Source organism: Loxodonta africana, chromosome 4 (assembly GCF_030014295.1).
Source record: "Loxodonta africana isolate mLoxAfr1 chromosome 4, mLoxAfr1.hap2, whole genome shotgun sequence".
NCBI lineage: Eukaryota > Metazoa > Chordata > Mammalia > Proboscidea > Elephantidae > Loxodonta > Loxodonta africana.
This window is the reverse complement of record NC_087345.1, coordinates 152,728,732-152,746,968: the sequence shown is the minus strand read 5'-3', so window position 1 is coordinate 152,746,968 and position 18,237 is coordinate 152,728,732. Positions and strand designations below refer to the sequence as shown.

The window sequence follows — 18,237 nt, the reverse complement described above, 5'->3', positions numbered from 1 at the left end:
GAGATGTCCTAATACATCCATAGTGGTCTCTATCCGAAGCCAGGATGGCGAAGCAATACTTACAAGATGTAGGCAATCACCCCGATGGACCAGCAGTCAACAGCTTTGCTGTAAGGTTTCTGGGCGAGGACCTCAGGAGCTGTGAAATGACAAAGGGGAGACACAAACTTAACAATTTAAATGCCTATGACATAAAATAATTTTTAGCTTCTTTTTTCTGTGTGTTACAAGGACTGAACATTCTGTAAGTCTAAAACTTGAGAAGGGAGATAAGACCCATTTTATTTGTCAGCTTTTCTAACCAGAAAAAAATGAGGACAATGTGTGTGTAACTGGAAATTATCAGTCAAAATCAATCAATCAATCAACAAATACTTAATAGATGTCTGTTATAGGTCGGCACTGTGCCCACAGCTCATACCAGACTGAAGCAAAGAAAGATAATATTCAATTTAGGGTCTGGGGTATGTGACTTCATCTCAATTCAACTCAACCATTTCTGGCCTGTGTGTAAGGCCTTGTTAAATGCTGAGGAGTGCTGGGTCCTATGCTGTGGGGTGCTAGGTGCTGTGGGGTACTGGACACTAGGTGCTATAGGATGGTGGGTGCTAGGTTCCGTGGAGTGCTAGTTGTTCCTCAGTCTGCCTTCATGGAGCTCAAAACCCAGTAGAGGTTGGAGCTAAAATGTGGTCTTTGGGAAGTTTGTACGAGGCCTACTCTTACTTCATTCTGTAAGGATTGAGGTAGGTTATCTGTCGGAATCGTCTTTTCATTTGCTTATCTGTGGAACAGGAAAAGTGTTATTTAATCTCACTTTCTTGTTCCTAAACCATTATTCATCAGGTCATCCACCCTGAAGGGGAGGGAAATTGGGTTTATTTTGTATTATTCTCACTCTCCCTGTTCCTGGCCTTATGGCTACAGCCTCCCTGGGTCACACGCCTGGCACAGTTGGCACTCAATAAATATTTGTGCAAAGACTAAATAAGTACAAGAAAACACATTAAATCTTATTCAGGTATCTTTAGAATAGGCTTTCCAGAGAAATTAGAAAGGTAGAGGAAATACCCTTTTAAAAACCAGCCATAGCTTATATGCTGCACTGTGTGTTCTAAGAGTTTTGGGTACATTCGCTCACTCACCCCAGTGATCCTGGGGTTGGGTAGAAGTGTTATTATCATCATCATCCCTAAGTTACAAGTGAGAAAAGGAAGGTAACTGAGAAGTCAAGTAACTTCTCCAAGGTTATCCAGCTGCCAAGTGGCAGGGCCAGGCTTTGGGCCTGGTAGGGCTGCCTCTACACCAGCTTTCTCTCAAAAGGGACCTAACTTGTGTTAAGAGCCTGCCATGAGCTGGGTCTTCTGCTAGTCATTCATAAACATTATCTACCGTGATCCTGATGATTAGAAACTCTGGCAATTGTCATTATCTACACCTTATATCAGTTGCCATCGAGTCAATTTCCATTCATGGGGACCCCGTGTGTGTCAGTGTAGAACTGTACTCCATAGGGTTTTCAATGGCTGATTTGTTTGAAGTAGACTGCCAGGCCTTTCTTCTAAGATGTCTCTGGGTGGACTCGAACCTCCAACCCTTCAGTTAGCAGTTGAGCATGTTAACTGTTTGCACCACCTAGGGCTCCATCTGTACCTTAGAGTTAAGGAAAATGAGCCTTAGAGAAGTTAAGTAAGTTGCCCAGTGTCACACAGGAAGATATAGAAGAGTTGGGATTGGAGCCCAGGCCTTTCTGTCCCTGTCCCTGCTCCTTCTGCTAGAATATACTGCTTGTCAAGGTCAGCGTTTCTTCAGTTTGCAAGAAAATCTCTTTGCAGAAACAGTAACAGAGAAACCCTATCCTTCATTCTATTGAAGATAGATATTTTCCTGAGCAAGAATAGGGAAGGGTACAGACTACTGTTGATCATCTCTTGTTATGACAGTGAGAGATACAACCCACAGATAATCCTCAAATATCGTTTCAGGTTTGTTTCCAATTCCCCCAAACTTATTAGATTTTTTTTTTTTTAACAAGAACAAAATAAATGTATACATCCTTCCTTTGCTATATTTGCCCTCAACTCAGGTTGCAAGAGGAGAAACGACCACAAAGCTAGGGAACTCGAAAAGTGGAGAAGGAGCCCTTGGATAATTATGAGCCGGCTGCCTTGATGTTTCTTTTCCCCATAACTGTTAAGAGCATATTTCTCAGGCTCTTCTATTATGGCAGCTGACAAAAGGGAGTCATTTACCACAGTAAATGCCTTCCTGATTTAAGAGGTATGCGCTCCCTGAGCTGACGTTCCCGACTGAGCAGCCACACAGGCACAGATGGTGTGAGGGGACTGCATTAGCAAGGAGCATATTTCTGAGCCTCAAGGGCCATCCCTGTGGCCTGATGGCAAGTTTGAAAGAGGCTGAGAAAGGTCATACGACAAAGCCTGACCCTGTGTTCCCTCCCAGCCCAGCTGACGGCAACATGTCACGAGCACAAAGCCAACCTGCTGAGGTAGAGGGCCTTGGTTCCCTGTCAAAGAGGGCTGCAGTGCTCCTTAGATGGCTGACCCAGCCTGGTTCAGCCACACCACACAACCAGCTGCCAAATGGCGCAGAAGCACTGGGAGCTCAGGGCAAATCACAGCATGAACTCATGTCACCCAGCAGGTGCAAAAGAGACAGACCCACGGGGAAGTAGCATAGAGAAGGAAGCTGCAGGCAGCTCCAATAAGCTGCTTTCATAGTTTATGAACAAAGATTGGGTCGATCCCCTGAGCCATAGTCTTTGTTACTATTGTTGTTAGCTGCCATTGAGTCAGCTCTGACTCATGGTGGCCCCATGCACAACAGAATAAAATGTTGCCCAGTTCTGTACCATCTTCACAATCATTGTTGTGTTCACTGTGTATTTTTGAGTGTCTTCTTTTTTTTTCTAACCTAGGAGGCTCAGCTTCCAGCACAATATTCGATAATGCTCTGTTGTGATCCATAGGGTTTTCACTGACTCATTTTTGGAACTAGATCACCAGCCCTTTCTTCCTAGTCTTAGTTTGGAAACTCCACTGAAACCAGTCCACCACGGGTGACTCTGTTGGTATTTGAAATAACAGTGGCATAGCTTCCAGCATCATAGCAACATGCAAGACACCATACTATGACATACTGACAGATGGGTGGTGGAAAAAAAAAAAAAAAAAAAAGCCATGATCTTTACATTGGGAATAAGAGCCTACAATACTTGAGAGCCGGTATTATTCTGAAGAAGAACTAATACTCTGTGTACTCTGGAGCTCTCCATCCTGACAGTCCTAGCACTGTGGACTGTGGGAGGGAGGATTCTGTACAAGAACAACATCTTCATCCTCCTCCCCATCTTTATCATCTGATAAAAGAGAAATGTTCTGGCTACCATCCATTGCTCAGAGAACGAGAAAACAAGGATCATGGTTTCGCTCTAGAAATCGCACGCCTGCGGCCACTTACACATCACACTTTTCGCCTTCAATCTGGCAAACCCACCATCTTTTGGGAGAACAGTACAAGGCAGTGCACAGACTTGAAAAGTAAGTGGCTGGTTTTTCATGCAACGTGAAACTTGGATGTTACTTGAGATGTTTAAATTCTTGAAACCACAAACTACATTTATATAATTTTTTAAATGAGATTTTGTTCAAATGATAAGGTTGATAATAACATCAAGTGTATGGTTAAAAAAAAATAAAGATTGTCGGTTTGGACCTAGTAACCTGGACATTAATGGTAAAGTTCTAAATTATTAACAGATCAGTAACAGCAGGGCTGGATTACCCAATAAACAAGGTACACCCGGGCCCAGTTGTGCCTTCTCACCAATCAGCAGTGCACAATTTCACCTGTCCCCCACTACATCAAATTATGTGGTGAAACCCATGTGAAATTGCTCACCCCCAGATTAGCAAGTAAATACAATTAAGCCCTTGCCTACCTTGTTCAATGCAAACTAGTGCATACCTTGCTTACTGGTTAACCCACCCCTGAGGTAGTAAGTAATATTGCAGGCGGATATTTATATACTTGTATTAAACATTTCTTGTTCTTTTTTGTGTTGTTTCTTATCTGAGTGATAAGAACAACACAAATATTCTGTAACCAAATGGAGGCCGTTGAACTGTTTGGTTTCCGGTGAGGTTCTCAATTGCAGATGGCCAGGTTTGTCTTCCAAGGTGCCTCTAGGTGGGTTCGAACTGCCAACCTTTTGGCTAATAGTCAAGCACGGGGAAACAGATGCAGAGAGTGAAGATAGAAGTGTACTGTAACAACTAAAAGCAACAAGATTTTGAAATAATAGTCTCATCAACTTAAAATATCCTTTATAATTTATAATGGCACATGCACTAATAGCCTAAATCCTAATTTCACTTTTGATGTGATTCTTTGGAACATAATTTGAAAAAGTACCTCCCTCACTGTCAAGTAGCTACGTTTCATGTCACAGTAATGACTGAAAAAAAAAAAAAATCCTCAGGCAATATTCAAAACCCGCCTGACAATTCGATGTAGGGATGAAATCATGACGAACCCATGAGATCGGCTGGGATATTTCTTCTCTTGATGTCCTCCTTTTGTGTCCTACAGTTGGCCCTGTTTCAACAACCTGTTGTATTCACCTGGCCATGTATATCCAACACCTTCCCATTTTCCTGATTCCTTTTGGCTACAGCCTAGTATGTAGGGCTGAGTCTACTATTCTAATCTTTTCAGAGGTCACACGAAGCCCTGGTGGTGCAGTTGGTTAAAGTTTGGCTTTAAGGTTAAAGGTTGGCAGTTCAAATCCACTAACTGCTCCTTGGAAATCCTCTGGGGCAGTTCTACCCTGTCCTATAGTGTCGCTGGCAACTGGGTTTGGTTTTTTGGTTTTATTCACACATGGGGTCGCCATGAGTCAGGATTGACTTGACAGCAACTAACAACAACATTCACATTGAAGGAGCCCCTGGGTGGTGGTAACAGTTAAGCACTCAACTATTAGCCAAAAGGTTGGCAGTTTGAACCTGTCTACAGGCACCTTAGAAGACAGGCCTGGAGATCTGCATTCAAAAAGTCACAGCCTTGAAAACCCTATTGAGTAGTTCTACTCTGCATACGTGGGGCTGCCATGAGTTGGAATCACTCGATGGCGACTAACAACAACAATAACAATTCTCATTGAGGGAGTCCCTGAGTGCTGCAAATTGTTATTGCGCTTGACTGTTTATTGAAGGGTTGGAGGTTTGAGTTCACCCAGAGGCACCCCAGAAGAAAGGCCTGGTGATCTACTTCTGAAAAATCAGCCATTGAAAATCTTACGGAGCACAGTTCTACTCTGACACACATGGGGACACCATGAGTTGGAATCAACCCAGTGACAACTGGTGGGGGTGGTGGATTCACACTGAGAAGCTGCCAAACTTCCAGGTATTATGTTATCAATCTTACACCACTCATCAAGAATTCTTCTGCAAATCTGAAAATCATAGCATCCAGTTTACAAGCTTTCAAAAGACAAATGCTCTTCCAGGCTCTGGTGGGACAGAGTAATGTCCATCTGGAGCCTGGGAAAGTAATGAGGGTTCTCTGAGCCATGCCACCACAGGTCCATCTCTCCCCTAATCCTGCCTGGACACGCCAAAGAACTTCAAAGAGAAATAATATTCTCTTCTAATTGTACATAGCAGAATTCACGTGTAGTGGAAACAACCGGAAACAACTCCCTGCTACTCTGGCATCTTCTAATAAAGGGAGGCTTTGAAAAAGAACCTAGCTGGAGCTACTGCCAAAGACAACAGTCATTAAAAGGCCCTGTGGCTTGTTTGTAATGCCATCAGTCCCCAGGCAGGGCAGGAAAGGACCTATTCTCCTGGCACAGCCATGACAGAGGGAAAGTGACTCAAGTGGAGAAGGACACACACATTCCTCGAGTGGGACGATAGTTCCTGGGGGCTGTAGGTGGCAACAGAGAGACCCACACTAATGGAGGTGTTGGAAAGGACATATGCAAGATTGGAAGCCAGTCCAACCTTCTTACTGTCCCATAACCAAAAAGCTAAACCTGTTGCTGTTGAGTCAATTCCAACTTCTAGCAGTCCTATAGGACAGAGTAGAACTGTGTCATAGGGTTTCCAAGGCTGTAATCTTTATAGGGGAGCCCTGGTGGTGCAGTGGTTAAGAACTTGGCTGCTAACCAAGAGGCTGGCAGTTCAAATCCACCAGCTACTCCTTGGAAACCCTATGGGGCAGTTCTACTCTGTCCTATCAGGTCATTGTGAGTCGGAATCGACTAGACAGCAATGGGAATCTTTATGGGAGCAGACTGCCACATCTTTGTCCCATGGAGCAGCTGGTGGATTTGAATAGTTGATCTTTCAGTTAGTAGATGAGAGCTTTAATCACTGTACCACCAGGGTTTCTTTCTGTTTGTTCCTTAGGCTTAGCCAAAGTCAGCATTTTTGAGGTACAGAAAGTGGGTCTGGGGTGAGGAAAGCTCCATCTGGATGACATGCATTGGGCATGACAGTTGGGTTTCCAGGTTACTCACCAAAATCCTGTAACACATTAGCCTCCTGTGGATTCCTACCAGACCTTATACAACCTTTCACTACTGTGTCAATCACATTGTCAAACACCAGACACCACACACAGTAGTCTTTGTATTTTCAGGGTTTCACGTGTTCAGCTGGGTCAACAAATGTTTATTCAGTTGAACTCAAACTAGTCACCATGCATACCGTTGTTTCTACGAGAAATGATTTTTCCAAATTCCGTGCAACCGGGTTCGAATAAACTTAGCTGCTCAAATACTTTTGGTGAGGAGGTGCAGAGAGAAAAAGAGAGAGGGAGACAAATGAATTTTGGGACACAAGCAACTGGTAGATTGAGAAGTATCTATATTAGGTCAAAGCAAAACCGATTGCTAAATACCTTTCTATAAGCAAATGATTTCTGATGTAAATGTTGGGGATAAAAGAGGCAGAATTACCCAAATTCTCTGCAGCATATATGTTTGTCATTCATAGTTGTGCTTTCAAAACCTTTTTCTCACAGGGATTTTTGAATTACTAGGTTTGGGGCTAAAGGGCAGAAAAGTTTCTGTTAAATGATCTCTCAGAACCTCCTCCCTGCCCTGCCTGGTCAGATCTTGTGTGTTATTCTGTTTTCTTTGCTATTCCTGACAGAAAGGTATTCTGTAGCCTTAGTTTATACAAGTAAATCAAAGTTAATCTCCATGTAAACCATGTTGCCTCAGCAGAGCATACCAAGCTATGACGATCTCTCTGTGGACACAGTGGTCCTCCTGCTGAGCCCCAGGCTTAACTCATTCTCTTTAGTAAAACAGTAGATTTAGAATTTGGATAAACCAACTATGGTACACACACACAATGGAATACTAAGCAACAATAAAGAAAAATGATCAATCTTTGAAACATCTCACAATATGGATGAATCTGGAGGGCATTATACTGAAAGAAATAAGTCAATCACAAAAGCACAAATAGTGTATCAGATCGTTATTATAAAAACTTTTTTAAAGTTTACACATGGAGAGAAACCATCTACGATAGTTTATGAGGGAGGGGAGAAAGGGATGGAAAAGCACTAACTAGACAATAGATACATGGTAACTTTGGTGAAGGGTAAGACGGTACACAATACTAGGGAAGTCAGCATCACTTAATCAAGGCAAAGTCATAGAAGCTTCATAGACACTTCTAAACTCTCTGAGGGACCGAGTTACTGGGCTGAGGGCTGGGGACCATTGTCTCAGGGCTCATCTAGCTCAATGGGCATAACATAGTTTATAAAGAAAATGTTCTACAACCTACTTTGGTGAGTAGCATCTGGGGTTTTAAAAGCTTGTGAGTGTGCACCTAAGATACGTCTACTGGTCTCACCCCATCTGGAGCAAGGGAGAATGAACAGAACCAAAGACACAAGTGAAAGATTAGTCCAAACGATAATGGACCACAACTACCACAGCCTCCACCAGACTGAGTCCAGCACAACTAGATAGTGTCTGGCTACCACCACCAATTGCTCTGACAGGGATCACAATAGAGGGTACTGGACAAAACTGGAGAAAAATGTAGAACAAAATTCCAACTCACAACAAAAGACCAGACTTACTGGTCTGACACAGACTGTAGAAACTCTGAGAATATAGCCCCTGAACACCCTTTAAACTCAGTATTGGGGTTACTCCTGATGTTCACCCTTCGGCCAAGGATTGGACAGGCCTAGGAAACCCTGGTGGCATAGTGGTTAAGCGCTACAGCTGCTAACCAAGGGGTTGGCAATTCAAATCCGCGAGGTGCTCCTTGGAAACTCTATGGGGCAGTTCTACTCTGTCCTATAGGGTCGCTATGAGTCGGAATTGACTCAACGGCACTGGGTTTGGTTTTTTTTTTTTGGTTTATGGAACAGACAGTAACACACATGGTTCAGTCATGTACACAAGACTGAATAGACTCACCAGCCCCAGAGCAAAAGGCGAGAAGGCAGGAGGAAACAGGAAAGATTGATGAATGGGAATGGGGAAGCTGAGGTCAAGAAGGGGGGAGTGTTGGCACATCACAGGTTGGCAGCCAATGTCACAAAACAATATGCGTATTGATTGTTTAATGAGAAACTAATTTGCTCTCTAAACACTCACCTAAAGTACAATTAAAAAAAAAATTAAATTTACTACTGTGAGACTCACTATCAACCCACCTATGGAAAATTACACTTTGTGGGAAACGTCTTCTTAGTTTTTTTTTTTTAATACTTTTAATTCTATTTATTTCGTTGCTCTTGTTGAGAATATACACAACAAAACATATACCAATTCAACAGTTTCTACATGTACAATTTGGTGACGTTGATTATATTCTTTGAGTTGTACAACCATTCTCGCCCTCATTTTCTGAGCTGTTTCTCCCCCACTAACAAACTCATTGCCCCCTGAGATTCCTATCTAATCTTTCGAGTTACTGTTGTCAGTTTGATCCCATGTAGACAGCTCTGAGAAGAACATAATGCTCAAAGTAGACTTTTTTTTTTTAATGTGCTTTAGGTGCAGGTTTACAGAGCAAATTAGTTTCCCATTCAACAGTTTATACACAAATTGTTCTGTGACATTGGTTGCAATCCCTGCAATATGTCAGTTCTCTCCCCATTACCACCCTGAGTCCCCATTTCCATTTGTCCAGCTTTCTTGCTCCTTCCTGCCTTCTCATTTTCGCTTCTGGGCATATGTTGTCCTTTTAGTCTCATGTAGATGATTGTTCTAAGGAGCATTTTCCTCATGTGTGTTATTATTTAAAGGCCTGTTATTTGGCTGAAAGGTGATCTCCAGGAATGGTTTCAGCTCCAAGACAGAAGGGTGTCTAAGGGCTCTAGTCTTGGGGGTTTCTCCAGTCTCTCTCAGACACGTAAACCTGATCTTTTTTATGAATTAGAATTTTGTTGTGCATATTTTCCCCCACTCTAACCAGAATCTTCTCCTGTGATCCTGATCAGAGCAGTCGGTAGTTGTAGCCAGGCACCATCTAGTTCTTCTGGTCTCGGGCTGGTGGAGGCTCTGGTTCCTGTGGTCCATTAGTCCTTTGGACTAATTGTATCCTTGAGTCTTTGGTTTTCTTTACTCTCCTTTGCTCCAGACAGAAAGAACCAATAGTTGTTACCTTAGACGGCTGGTTGCAAGACCCCGGATGCTACTCATCAAAGTAGGATGTAGAATATTTTCTTTATAAACTATGTTATGCCAGTTGACCTGGATGTTCCCCAAGACTGTGGTCCTTACCCCTTAAGCCCAGTAATTCAATCCCATGAGGTATCTGGATATGTCTAGGCTATTTCCGTGACTGTGCTCCCTGTATGCTCTATTATATACGTGAGTATATGTGCAGCACATACAGATATGTATGTAGAAATGTTCACAGCCAAACCTATATATGCACTTGGGTGTACTCCCATATACCCTCCCAAACTATCTAGCATACATGTCTACGTATGTTTCTACTCATAAATTATTGTTTGTTATTACTGTTATTGCTGGATTGTGTGTGTTATAATATTTACTATTGTTGCCTTTTATTTTTGCATACCTCTCAGTGTCTTCCCTTGCCTTGGTCAAGTTGTGTACATGTTGTGTACTGCCTTTCCCTTCAAAGTTAACACATGTCTGCTCTCTAGTTAGTGAGTTTCCCTATCTTTCCTTCCCATCCCTGGTAACTATCAAAAACTGTTTCTGTGTGTAAACCTTTTCTTGACTATTTATAATAGTGGTCTCATATAATATTTGTCCTTTTGTGACTGACTTATTTTGCTCAGCATAATGTCCTTCAATTTCATCCATGTTGTGAGATGTTTCACAGATTCATCATTGTTCTTTATTGTTGTGCAGTACTCCATTTTGTGTGTGTATCACAGTTTATCCATTCATCCACTGATGGGTACTTAGGTGAAATTTCTTTTTTAAACCAAGCTATATTTTATTGATTTGGAAACCCTAGTGGTATAATGGTGTAGGGTAATGATATTCAGCTATATGCATCCCCTCCCTAATGGAGTCAGCTTTGCTCTTCCCCGAAGCATGCTGGGGACAAATTTGGGATGGACTCAGGCTAAGGTACAATGCTGGGAGTGGCATGACTGGGGCAGCGGCCAAGGCTGAGGAATGCCTTAGCAACAGGAAGGAAAACATCTGGTCCTGGATGGGAAGTCCCTGGGAACATTGACTGCCCAAGAACGTGGGAGAAAAACAATGAGCCTTGGTCCCAGCTGGAATGGTACATAAGCTTGTGTCCCTTGCTAGGTGGTTGCGGAGTGCTAAACTGGCCCAGCTGCTGCCCTGGGGCACGGTCCTGTAAGTATGCTTCCCAAACAAACCATATGTCATGATTGCTGGTTCTGGAGTCTTTCTTTGGTCTCTTGGATATATAGCTGACCTTGGGTTCAGGTGCTGCTGGGTTGTTACTCAACAAGTGGTTAAGAGCTAGGGCTGCTAACTAAAAGGTCAGCAGTTCAAATCCACCAGGCATTCCTTGGAAACTCTATGGGGCAGTTCTACTCTGTCCTATAGGGTTGCTATGAGTCAGAAGTGACTCAATGGCAATGGGTTTTGGTTTATATTTTATTGATTTAGAACAAGTATTCCTGGTAAAGGGAAGAATTCTGGAGATTTAAAAAAAAAAAAATTTCAGAAACCCTTCATCTTGTTTTCAAAACAATTAAGCTGCCAATTTTCCTTCCTGAAGGCAGGAAAAGAAAAAGGCTCAAGCAAGTGTAACTGAAAACTTAAGAGATCAGCTGTCTTGCTGGGATGGGAAGTGGCAGTAATCAATCTTCACGCTTTCATAAGCTAGAAAAATAATTTTCCTGTTTCCTGAGCTCTCAAGGATGTGCTGAGGAGCAGTTTCTGCTGAGAGTGGAGGAATCGGAGGTCTTGCCCTATTACTAAGCTCATATGCATGGGTATTTGCTATTTGTTTACCTGTGGTTCTACCACCCCTCTCAGTACTCCAATGATGACCACTTCTAGTGGAAGAAAGGCAGGAACAGTCAGGAGGGAGTGGCCAGAGAGGAGAGGAGCAGCTCTGGATGCCAGAAAATGAAATCCAATGGGACCTGGGTGGTGTCTCTCCCTTTATTCAGTCAATGAATAGTTACTGTAGTGCTTCCCATGGGTTGGGTCCCATTTTAGACACTAGCTTTATGGGGTGAGGAAGGCAGACCTAGCTCCGGTCCTCATTGTGCTCCTGTTCTCCTGGGTGTTGAGTGTAGACACAAGCCACCAACAAAATCATGTACCAGCCTCAGAGTCCTTCATAAGGAAGATGCCAAGGCCAAGACAGGCAAGGTCAGGGCAAGATGTGAGAGGTGTTTTTGATTCTCAAGTTTAATGTACTCTAAGTAAAACTCTGAAAACACTGATGGTACATATGCATATTTCCTCCAGTAGTCAAAGGATGGAGAGGCTGAAAATTGAGAGATAGGAATGAAACGCAGGGTAAAAGAAACAGGTGTGGCTAGGGGTCGTATAAGAATCTGTGTTTACACTGTATTCTAAGAATAAAGTAATAGTTTAAAATATGAAAGAGGGAGTCATTGCTTAGGAGACATGAGCTTCTGTTAAAGGTGAAGGAAAGATTTGGAAATGGATAGCGGTGACGGTTGCATACCACCGTGAACATAATTAATGTCAATGAATTGCACCTGTAAAAAATGTTGGCATGGAAGATGTTTTGTTATATGTGTATGTATTTTTTTTTTATGTATACATATATGGAGAGAGAGAGAGAGAGACAGAGAAAGAGATAGTTAGACTTACCACAATGAAAAAGAAAAAAAAGGGTAGGAGAGGTAAGAGGAAGCATTTTATAATTAAATGTGAGGTAGAATTAAATGAAATGGTTGCCTGGATAGGAAATTATACTTTAGCTGTCTGGTTTTAAGCAGGCACATTACAGTCTGATCTTGACTGTTTTCACTCGTCTACCAGAAAGTGAACTGGCTGGAGCACCCTGGGGAGCAGGATGACTGGGTTCAAGTTCAATCTTTTGTCACCTCCAATTTTGCCAGATAGGTTAGACAATGCAATGGGGTCTTTACAGGCAGGGGCCTAACAGAGAAGCAGGGTGGTCTAGTGGGGACTTAGATGAGAGTGCTTGAAAAATGACTAGATTGGACACATATACAGTGGTACCACCATCTCTGTTATCTCAGGCCCAGCACTGAATCAGGGGACAGAATGATAGGCTGGGCTCTGCCAGTAGATCCTGGAAATTCATTTCCTTTCTATGTCTCAGTTTCCCATCTTAAAGGGTACCTACTACTGCATCATAGAGTTATTCTTTTTGAAAAAGAATGTAAGCACTTTCCTATTGCTCAAATGAAGAGGAAATGTGGCCTCACCTTTTCAGGAATCTCATTAGATATTTGTGTCCAGGGTTAAACACTCAAATTCCTATGCTTGAAGAACTTCCAACAGATAATGAGAAAAAACACAACTCTCCTTGCTAGTGGATGAGTGAAGGAGTCTAAATCAATCCATGATGCGGATTCAAAGAGCTAGTGATACTGCACGTACAGAAAGGTAGAAAGAGATGCCATTTCTATCCATTTGTCATATTCTCCAGCAATGCCCTTGTCAGAGATGGGAAATAAAATTCTAAAGATCAATTAAATAAAGTTCAGCTGTGTATTGCTAGAACGTCACATGTAGATTTCAGTGGAGAACGTGGCCTCAGTAGGAACTGCATCACAGCAAGCAGGTGATGCTGAGTCAGCTCTTGTTCCTGACAGCTGTAGACTTTCCAGCAGCAGGGGTATTCAAAAAGAAAAAGCTAGATAATGAGGCACTGGGAGCACCCTGACAAACAGTTTTAGTTTTTGCTTTGAGGAGATTTTGCTTTCGAAGTAGGTTTTTCTTCCAGGAGGTCTGAAGTGGTACAATCCAGGTTGCTGGCAAATAAAAATAGTATAGATGAAATAGAGACTCATTTCTTGTCTGTGGTTTGTCTTCAATCCCAGGTCTTAGAAGTTAAGAGGAGGAGGAGAAGTCCCTTGGGACAGTTCCGTTCTTTTCTGCTGGTATAGATTTCTTCTCTCATTCTTATCCTTACGACAGGACTTCACTTTGAGTTGTAATTTGCTAAAAATGTATCACTAAAGAGTAGTTCGCTCTGACTTTCCTAGTAGCCTCTTGGATTTCACCACAGACATGACAAGTCTCCACTAAAGCACCACACTGGTTTAATAATTACAATCCTAACCTGAGCTGGGGTTTCTGCTCAAATGCCGCCAAAGCCAAAATGTGGCTGGTGGGTGGAGGAGTGAGGCTACAGAATAGGAAGGGAGTGGAAAGTAAGAGGGCAGCTGGTGTTTTAAAATGTGGGAGAGAGCTGGAATTCAGTGGGATGGAGGAAAGAAAATGTTCTGAGTAAGACATTTCAAAGCAATGTGGCAACAAATAACTCTACCGTGTGTTCCTTATAGTGTATCCCGAGATTCAGCCTTTCACCCTAATGAGTTGTGACAGCAATGGCATACTTAAGCCACCATATTCTTTTGAAATCTGACAAGAAGCTACACTTCAAAATTTACAAGACTTTTATAGTCATTCCAATGTTGTTATTTTTTTTTAATTGTGTTGTTGTTAGCTGCCATCGAGTCAATTCCGACTCATGATGGCCCCATGTGTGCAGAGCAGAATAGCTCCGCAGGGTTTTCAAGGCTATCACCTTTAAGAAGCAGATCACCAGGCCTATCTTCTGAGGTGCCTCTGGGTGGGTTCAAATCACTAACCTTTTGGCTAGTAGTCGAGTGCTTAACTTTCTGTGCCACCCAGGGAACTCTTTTTTAATCATTACAAAGAAAAAAAATAAATAAAAAGGGCACACAGCACAATTCAGCTCCACTTCCTGTTCACCTCAACGAAAAGGTACCAGTCCTGAGAGTGTGAAACTGCCTCCCAACATCAGGTATTTAGAGCTGAGCTGGTAAGGGATTCTAGAAGGATGAAGGGCACTCTAAACACCATACTAAGAAGGATTTAGTGGGACTGCCCATGTGGAGGAGGGTATCTTCAAAGGCAGGGCTGTGCTTACTTTGCCCACGTTCTCATAATGAGCTTTTTGTCCCCTGTCCATGTTCACTATGTCAAAGCCAATAAAAGGAGCAGCCCTAAAAGTCTCCCCACCTAGGGGGCCCTGTTCTCCCTAACAAACGGGTCTAGTCGGAGCACGGGGTATGATGAAAGGCACCATGCGGGTTGTCACTGACTAGCTGCTGAGAAAGAAAGAAAGAGAAGATTCTTATCTGGACCTTCTGCCTGCCTGCTCATCTGTGTCCTGGGTGACAATTTATCAGTTACATAAAGTTCTGTCTCAACACCAGTAGTCTGAGAGAATGAGAACAATGATGTCATGCTTATAGTCGTGTATCCAAATACGATATTTAACCAAGTGGAAAACAAGTACAAATCAAGCTCTGTGGGGAGAAAACGACCACATAGAAAAGTGAAGATTAAAGGGTTGGGAAAAGAGGACCTATGAGGAAAGATGAAAGGAATCAAGATTACTTAGGCTTTGGAGAAGAGAAATGTGGGACATCAATCAATTTAATTCAACTTCTTCTTGTCTGGGATTGTTCTGAGTGGAGATGGAATGCGAACAAAACAAAAACCCATGGTTGATATTCTTGACATATGGCTATTTAAATACTTAAAGGATTACTGTTAAGTCCCACATTTGTAGAAACACAATGTCAGAAGCAGAAAAAATCGTGGAAATCATTTAGTCCAGCGTGTTTATTTTACGTATGAAAACCTGAGAATCTGAAGGTTTAAGTTAAGGGCTCAGGCCTCCCTCATATCTATCTAATGGCAGAGATATTCAGGATACCTGCATTCAAGGCTGGGTGGCCTTGACAAATCAAGGCCCACATCTGAACACTGTGCTGGATGGAGCCACTGGTTTCCAAGATACCGTAATCTCCAGTCCCATGCCAAGCTCTAAAAATGTGGTGATCCTATGAATTAAAAGTATTCTTCTAACTGTGTGAAAAAAAAATATGCTGAGCATGTTGACTTACTGTTCTCTATCTCCATTTAGAAAAGGACAAGATGAACCTTGTTTAAAGTATTTCAGGCAAGTTAAGCTAGAACTAGACCAAAGAGTTCTGTGATGGATGTTCAGGCAAAATTGCAATCAAGTTATTGAAGGAAGCTGGGATGATTCCTTCCTCACCAACCTTAATAACCTAACAATTAGCCACCGTATTCAGAACTATGGTGCAGTTCCGCTGGTAAACAGAAAGATGGATCAGATGTAAACGTTCCTTCCTATTTTTGAGTAGTACCCAATAATTAAAGTGTGTGGTTGTTGGTGTGTACCCCAAATGAAATTTTGCAAGATGATGAATCACCACTCAACAAGGCTTAATAAAAAACATATTTCATTTTGCTCAAAAACATCACAGAGCAGTTAAAGCTCCACCACCCCTGCCTCTTTTCCCTTTCTAAAGTGAAGTTTGTTGTCATTGTTACAGGCTGTTTAGTTGGTTCTGACTCACAGCAATGCCATCAGAGTAGAACTGCCCCATAGGGTTCCCTAGGCTGTAATCTTTATGGGGTAAAGAGCCCTGGTGGTTGCAATGGTTAAGCACTCTGTTAACTGAAAGGTCGGTGGTTCAAACCCACCCAGCAGCTCTGCAGGAGAAAAGACCTGACTATCTGCTCCCCTAAAGATTACAGCCTACAAAACCCTATGGGGCAGTTCTGCTCTGTCCTATAGGATTGCTATGAGTTGGAGTTGGCTTGGGAGCACACAATAACAATTTTTATGGGAGAAGATTGCCAGGTCTTTCTCCCATGGAGCTGCTGGGTGGGTTCAAATAGTCAACCTTTTGTTAGCAGCCGAGTGCCTCATCATTGAACCACCAGGGCTCATTCCTGAATCACCCTGCTAATAATAGAACACGTGTTTGCCTTCCTCTGGAGAGACTCTTTGCCACTTGATCTACAGACAAAGGCTCAAAGTTCCTTTAAAAGAGTTTAATTTTGCTTTTCAAAACCAGACAACCTAGACCCACAGAATCTGAGAAATCACGTGGCACGCAAATACAACATTAAGAAATATAACACCAGGCTTTCCTCTACCAAATAGGAGTGCGTTTGTCATCTTTAGTTTCTTATCAATTACATGATTGAAATGGATGTGCTCTATGACTTACTGTTTAAGTTCAGTGATTCAAGACACCCATTTGGATATTTTAATTAATGCAGCCAAGCAGACAACATAAGTAATTTCACTAACTTTCTTAGCTCTGACTTTTATCTTTTATTGACATCAAGGGGATTGTTATACCTGAATCAATTAGATGGATTCCAAATCCCAGTCAATACCATACTGTTGGTCACCAGGCTACACTGAGGAGCTAATTTCCACAGAACAGAGCCCTATCATTTCTCTTTAATTATCTCCAAGTACTTATTTATACAGGAGGCCATAAAGCAGACCTGGGTTTGAGTCATGGCCAATGCATCTCATGTGTATCCATCATCCATCCATCATTGAAGGCTTGCAAGCTGCTGTGATGTTAAACAGGTTTCATCAGAGCTTCCAGACTAAGATAGAAAGAAAGCCCTGGCATTCTACTCCTAAAAATCAGCCAAAGAAAACCCTAAGGATCACATGGTTCAATTTGCAATCAATCATGAAAGTATTGCAGGACTGGGCAGTGTTTCATTCTGTTGTGCATGGGATTGCCATGAAGTCGGGGGCCAACTCGACGCAGCTAACAACAACAATTTATTTACACAAGCTCTCTCTGCAAGCCACATGAGTCTGTTCATTTTTCCCAGATCCTACAAGAGGCAGTTCATAACTCTGGGTCTTTGTTCGACTCCTTGCCCCCTATCTGTACCTCTCTTCATCTTTCTTTGAGTTCTGCTCTTCCTTCAAATCCCACTTCCCCCATGTATTTTTCCCTGGTCATTCTTGCCCTTATGATCCCTCTCTCACCTGGGTTCTTTATGTTGCTTCTCAATTATGTCACTTACTACATATTTGGAACATGCTACCATATATGGATCTATATCTCCCAACTACCACAATGGATGAAGAACCACCTAGTGTTCACAGAGCCAGCCCTAGGCTCTGCCTACAGTAGGAACTCCGTACATGTGTATGGAGAGATGCCTGCAAGCTCCCACCCTCAGTGTGGGGATACTCTGTCTCCACAGCCAGGGTGCCTTACAATAAGTGTGTCAAATCTGGCTACTTGGAAGCCATTACATGTGCAAGGGTGAAGTTCAAAGTGCTTAGATTCCTGCTCCCTTCTTCTAAGGTACCATGTGCACTGGGATACTTGAGGAAAAAAATAATTCTTTGCTCATTATCTCTTCATTATTAGAGGGCTCATTTAAATAGAAATAATAATCTTGGTGTTTGGAAAATTAACTGTTCAGCTGAATAGTCATTCAGATATTAATAATAAAAACAAGAGTGGTTCACAAATTAAAACCAACACTTGTACCTATAAGAGTCTGAACTAAAGCTATGAAGTTGTATATTGCTATGGGGAAAAGAAGCTTTACGTCATGCTGCATTCAGACATTTCTTTCTAAATTCAAAGACAGTAGGCCAACCCAGAAGCAGACAGCATTCCCCTGTTCCTGGCTTTGGCTCAGGTAACAGTGAGGCCCCCGGAATCAGGATTGGAGAAGAGCATGCTCTCTCTCTTGTC

The 18,237-nt window shown here is 42.4% G+C and overlaps 1 protein-coding gene across 5 annotated transcripts in view; it reads right to left on the bottom strand.

Annotated features, from left to right (window-relative positions):
• CAMK1D (calcium/calmodulin dependent protein kinase ID) overlaps window positions 1-18,237 on the bottom strand; it is a 491,464-nt gene that overhangs the window by 50,179 nt on the left and 423,048 nt on the right. For all 5 annotated transcript variants that reach the window (XM_010590728.3, XM_023548911.2, XM_003410734.4 and 2 more), the window contains one exon: window positions 64-139. In XM_010590728.3, the coding sequence (XP_010589030.1) occupies window positions 64-139 (76 nt within the window). The remainder of the gene's footprint in view (window positions 1-63; window positions 140-18,237) is intronic.